The 6629-nt window shown below is 42.8% G+C and overlaps 1 protein-coding gene across 1 annotated transcript in view; it reads left to right on the plus strand.

The window, feature by feature from the left end:
* The window catches only part of lias (lipoic acid synthetase), a 6861-nt gene extending 2382 nt beyond the window's left edge, over window positions 1-4479 (plus strand). The window contains exon 3 of the mRNA XM_029745729.1: window positions 4476-4479. Within this exon, the coding sequence (XP_029601589.1) occupies window positions 4476-4479 (4 nt within the window). The remainder of the gene's footprint in view (window positions 1-4475) is intronic.
* Window positions 4480-6629: the final 2150 nt, after the last annotated feature.

Raw genomic sequence — 6629 nt, forward strand, 5'->3', positions numbered from 1 at the left:
GGAGAGAGAGGGAGGGAGAGAGAGACACACAGAGAGAGAGAGAGACAGAGACACACAGAGAGAGAGAGAGAGACAGAGACACACAGAGAGAGAGACAGAGAGGGACACACAGAGAGAGAGAGAGAGAGAGACAGAGAGGGACACACAAAGAGAGAGAGACCATCATTAGTGGTCTCTGATTGGTGTGTCATCATTAGTGGTCTCTGATTAGTGGTCTCTGATTGGTGAGCCATCATTAGTGGTCTCTGATTAGTGGTCTCTGATTGGTGTGTCATCATTAGTGGTCTCTGATTGGTGTGTCATCATTAGTGGTCTCTGATTGGTGTGTCATCATTAGTGGTCTCTGATTGGTGTGTCATCATTAGTGGTCTCTGATTGGTATGTCATCATTAGTGGTCTCTGATTGGTGTGTCATCATAGTGGTCTCTGATTGGTGTGTCATCATTAGTGGTCTCTGATTGGTATGTCATCATAGTGGTCTCTGATTGGTGTGTCATCATAGTCGTCTCTGATTGGTGTGTCATCATTAGTGGTCTCTGATTGGTGGTCAGACTCACTCAGGTTGAACAAACTATGTTTTGTTTATTGTGTATTTTTTCAATGCTGAGTTGACTGTCACTGAGAAAACAGAAGTGGCAAACCTCCTTTCTGAATTTAAAAAGTAATCCTTGAACTAATCATGTAGTTTTTCAAAAGTATCTGTAATCTGATTACAATATGTTTGTAATGTAATGGATTTACATGTAATCTGATTACAATATATTTGTAATGTAATGGATTTACATGTAATCTGTTACTTCCCAACCCTGGTGGCAACTAGCTAAGGAAAAACTTCCTGGATGGAAGAAACCTGAATTAAAACAAACCAGAAAAACAAACTAGAAAAGGCGAGACAAATTAAACTTCAGAGAATATGACCCTCATTTGAGTGAAGAACTGAAGCCAAATAGCTCATTTAAAAACAGTTGTATAATATTAGCCTATTTGGAGAAGGGTTGTGTGTGTGGAAAAGAAAAGCAGTTTATTACGTAACCGTGTGTGAATGTATTGTAATAAAACAGGCAGGGAGCAGGCCTTGAACCCTCGACCTTCTAAACCCGAAGTCCAGCGTCATATCGACTGTAACCCCCCTGAAAAACATGCTCAGGCGGTAGAGTCCATATCCGCGTTTATAAACCCAGGGTCGTTATACTATTAAACTGTCATAGCCGCGCTCAACTCCGCACAACAACTTTCACCATGAAGTCCGACATTCTGGATTAATGCCTCGATGTCTGAAACCAGATAAACACAGGAACTGTTTCATTCCGTTCTGATTTTAGGACGCGTTCATAAATTCACTCCGGATATCTACTCCGCTTTCAGAGCGTCTTGAGTGGACCAGAACGCAGAATAACTGATACCAGCTAGTCAGCTAACCAGCTAGCCAGCTAACCAGCTAGCCAGTTAACCAGCTAGTCAGTTAACCAGCTAGTCAGTCAGTTAACCAGCTAGTCAGCTAGCCAGTTAACCAGCTCGTCAGCTAACCAGCTCGTCAGTTAACCAGCTCGCCAGCTCGTCAGTTAACCAGCTCGTCAGTTAACCAGCTCGCCAGCTAGTCGGCCAGCCAGTTAACCAGCTAGTCAGCCAGCCAGTTAACCAGCTAGCCAGTTAACCAGCTAGCCAGTTAACCAGCTAGCCAGTTAACCAGCTAGTCAGCTAACCAGCTAGCCAGTTAACCAGCTCGTCAGCTAGTCAGTTAACCAGTCAACCAGCTCGTCAGCTAGTCAGTTAACCAGCTAGTCAGCTAACCAGCTAGCCAGTTAACCAGCTCGTCAGCTAGTCAGTTAACCAGTCAACCAGCTCGTCAGCTAGTCAGTTAACCAGCTGGTCAGTTTCCCAGCTCGTCAGTTAGCCAGTTAACCAGCTCGTCAGCTAACCAGTTAGTCAGTTAGCCAGTTAACCAGCTCGTCAGTTAGTCAGTTAACCAGCTAGTCAGTTAGTCAGTTAACCAGTTGTCAGCTAACCAGTTAGTCAGTTAGCCAGTTAACCAGCTCGTCAGCTAGCCAGTTAACCAGCTAGCCAGCTAGCATGGGTGCTTGACTACTGTTGTTAGGGTCAGAACACTGAATTGGTTGGATTATTCCACTCGGCTAAAAATTAATCTGAGAGAGAAAATCAATCACAACAAATATGAACGTCTCAACAGGTCAATAACAGTTCCAACGTTATTCTAACGTATTAGTAAATGACATAGCTAGTTAGTAGTAACACTTACCACTGCAGAATCAACTACCCGGATAACTTTAATTCCTCGTTATAATCGGTATAAATCAGACGTCAGTAACAAGGAGACGCGCTGTAAATTGATCAGTAATATTGATCAGTATTGTTTCTTTGCAGATCTATGTTTGAGGGAGGTTGTGGAAGGGGTCGCTTGTCGATAGTTGCTCTACTGAAAACACTTTTAGTTACAAACGAGAGTTCAGTAATGTTGACATTTATACTGGGCTTACACTAGATACCACAGTCACAAAGTCAAAATGGTCCATATTGTAAACATTCGTACCAAAAAAAAGAGATGTTTGCTCTTAATTTAGGGTTAGGAATAAGGTTAGCAGTGTGGTTAAGGTTTAAAATAAACATGTTAATTAAGAGAAACTTACGAAATAGGCGAGGGGGGGGTTTGACTTTGTGACTGTGGTAACTAGTGGTGATCCTTGTACAAATTGGGCTAAGAGAAGTCTTCCGGGGTCTGCGTCGCGAACAGCCAATCAGCGAGTGAGACGTCATTACGGTTAGTTCCGGATGGGGCAGGGTTCAAAAAGATTAACAATACAGTGTTGTCACGGTGAGCTCAGCTGGAATGGATTTGTTTCTGTCCCAGATGGCCTACCTGTCTCCTATATATAGGCTCTGGTCCAAACTAGTGCACTATGTAGGAAACAGGGTTGCCATTTGGGACACAGAAGAGTATCACTGAAATGTGCTTTTATATGACATTGACAAATAGGACATTAATGATTAGGTTTGGATTTGAGAAGAGGACAGAGAGTTAACCTTGTTCACACAACACTTCTATCTATTGACACACAGGAAGTCAGACAGACGACCAGGAAGCTGTTGTATTACAGTTTATTTGTTGTTTTGTAAGGTAAAGTGCATAGTTAAAGCCCTTTCTTGCTCTCTGTTAAGACTAATACTAGTAATAATGACAGTGTTTTGATTAGAGGCCTCCACTGGCGCCACACAAGGCCACGTCCCACATGGCGCCCTATTCCCTATATAGTGCACTACTTCTGACTAGAGCCCTATTCCCTATATAGTGCACTACTTCTGACTAGAGCCCTCCTTTTGTTTTTGACATCCTGGTCAAAGTAGTGCATTATACTTGGGCTCCCGAGTGGCGCAGCGGTCTAAGGCACTGCATCTCAGTCCTAGAGGCGTCACTACAGACACCCTGGTTCGAATCCAGGCTGTATGACAATTAGCCGTGATTGGGAGTCCTATAGGGCGGCGCACAATTGGCCCAGTGTTGTCTGGGTTTGGCCGTGGGGGGGTGGGCTATCATCGTAAATAAGAATTTGTTCTTAACTGACTTGCCTACTTAAATAAAAGTTACATTAAAATAAACTGTATATAGGGAATAGGGTGCCTAAGTAGTGTACTATACTGTATATATGGAATAGGGTGCCTAAGTAGTGTACTATACTGTATATGGTGAATAGGGTGCCTAAGTAGTGCACTATACTGTATATGGTGAATAGGGTGCCTAAGTAGTGCACTATACTGTGAATAGGGTGCCTAAGTAGTGCACTATACTGTAAATGGTGAATAGGGTGCCTAAGTAGTGCACTATACTGTATATGGTGAATAGGGTGCCTAAGTAGTGCACTATACTGTATATATGGAATAGGGTGCCTAAGTAGTGCACTATACTGTATATATGGAATAGGGTGCCTAAGTAGTGCACTATACTGTATATAGGGAATAGGGTGCCTAAGTAGTGCACTATACTGTATATAGGGAATAGGGTGCCTAAGTAGTGCACTATACTGTATATAGGGTGCCTAAGTAGTGCACTATACTGTATATAGGGTGCCTAAGTAGTGCACTATACTGTAAATGGTGAATAGGGTGCCTAAGTAGTGCACTATACTGTATATGGTGAATAGGGTGCCTAAGTAGTGCACTATACTGTATATATGGAATAGGGTGCCTAAGTAGTGCACTATACTGTATATATGGAATAGGGTGCCTAAGTAGTGCACTATACTGTATATAGGGAATAGGGTGCCTAGGTAGTGCACTATACTGTTTATAGGGAATAGGGTGCCTAAGTAGTGCACCATACTGTATATAGGGACATTTTTAAGGCCCCCCGAGTTATTCCATGTCACAACCTGACAGAAAAAAAAAAACAGAAAAAAACAAACTGCATTTCAACGTTTGAGATTATAATAACTAAACCTTTTTGGCCTTTTTGGCCTCTGTAGCTGAACCATTAAAACTGGTGTTAACCATTTCCTGCCCACAGCAAGAGAACAGGTTCCATTGTCCTCAATCTTAAAACAGACCCTATTCCCTATTTAGACCCCCCCCACCTCAGACCCCCCCCCACCTCAGACCCCCCCCACCTCAGACCCCCCCCCACCTCAGACCCCCCCCCCACCCCCCCCCCCCCCCCCCCCCCCCCCCCCCCCCCCCCACCTCAGACTCCCCTACCTTAAGTACCATAATAATAATTGCTAAGGTGTAGATGAAGACAAGGTGAGAACACGTAACAAAACAACATGTTAGTAAAACATCTCTTACACTACACCTCACAGCAGAGGCTAACAACATCCCAAATCACACACTATTCTCTAAATAGTGCACTACTCTTGCCAGAGCCCTGGACATAAGTAGTGCACTAATATAGTGAATAGGGATCTATTTTTGGGAGAAGTCCACGTTCACTCTGCCCAACACCTAACAGAGAGAGAGAGAGTGGGGGGGTTTAATATAAAATAGCTTTTTCAAAATGGCGTATCGGCTTCAAAACAGACAGATTTAAAAAAATAAAATCAAAAATAAACCCTGGGGTGTATTCATTACGTCTTGCAACGGAAACCCGCTTCCCATTTTACGAACCAAACGAAAGCAAACAGAACGAAACGGGGAGGGACCTACCTACATTTGTCCAATAGAAACTCTGGAGTAAAAAAGGTTTCTTTCTGATGCAAAACATTGTTTTGTTGTCGCAACAACCTAAAAATGTTTTGCAACAGAATAGACTTAATGAATACACCCCATGACCTGACTACAATAACACATGTTGAACTACACTATGACATCATCAACGCACGCTACGCTCAGATCCATTGTGACTTCACTGCGGAATGTTGGGTGTTGATTCTGAAGAGCCCCTCCCCCTTCTTGTTGCTAAGTGATTCTATTTCCCCCCCTTGTTGCTAAGTGATTCTAGTCCCCCCCCATCACTGCGGAATGTTGGGTGTTGATTCTGAAGAGCCCCTCCCCCTTCTTGTTGCTAAGTGATTCTATTCCCCCCCTTGTTGCTAAGTGATTCTATCCCCCCCGTCACTGCGGAATGTTGGGTGTTCATTCTGAAGAGCCCCTCCCCCTTCTTGTTGCTAAGTGATTCTATCCCCCTTGTTGCTAAGTGATTCTATCCCCCCCAATAAACTAGATGACTGGTGACTAGCTAGTTGACCATAGCATCCCAAATTGCACCTTAATCTATGTAGTGCACTAATTCTGACTAGAGCCCTATGTAGTGCACTAATTCTGACTAGACTAATTCTGACTAGAGCCCTATGTAATGCACTAATTCTGACTAGACTAATTCTGACTAGACTAATTCTGACTAGAGCCCTATGTAGTGCGCTAATTCTGACTAGACTAATTCTGACAAGACTAATTCTGACTAGGCTAATTCTGACTAGACTAATTCTGACTAGAGCCCTATGTAGTGCACTAATTCTGACTAGACTAATTCTGACTAGACTAATTCTGACTAGAGCCCTATGTAGTGCACTAATTCTGACTAGACTAATTCTGACTAGACTAATTCTGACTAGAGCCCTATGTAATGCACTAATTCTGAATAGACTAATTCTGACTAGAGCCCTATGTAATGCACTAATTCTGACTAGACTAATTCTGACTAGAGCCCTATGTAATGCACTAATTCTGAATAGACTAATTCTGACTAGAGCCCTATGTAATGCACTAATTCTGACTAGACTAATTCTGACTAGAGCCCTATGTAATGCACTAATTCTGAATAGACTAATTCTGACTAGAGCCCTATGTAGTGCACTAATTCTGAATAGACTAATTCTGACTAGAGCCCTATGTAGTGCACTAGAAAGGCCCATCTGAGATGCAGCCAGTGATGCCCAGAGGAAAGAGGACAGTATAAAAGGCTGATCCAGACTCTACATTCCAGCCCCTCTGAGTTAGATTAGCAGAACACACAAAGTGGAATTTCTAAATGTGCTTTTTGTATATCAGCAGTTTCTCTCTAATTATGTTAGTCACCTCTTCCCATACTGTATTTATTTATTTTATTTTGCTCCTTTGCACCCCAGTATTTCTACTTTGCACACTCATCTACTGTCAAATCTACCATTCCAGTGTTTTACTTG

This window comes from Salmo trutta, unplaced genomic scaffold (assembly GCF_901001165.1).
Source record: "Salmo trutta unplaced genomic scaffold, fSalTru1.1, whole genome shotgun sequence".
Taxonomy (NCBI): domain Eukaryota; kingdom Metazoa; phylum Chordata; class Actinopteri; order Salmoniformes; family Salmonidae; genus Salmo; species Salmo trutta.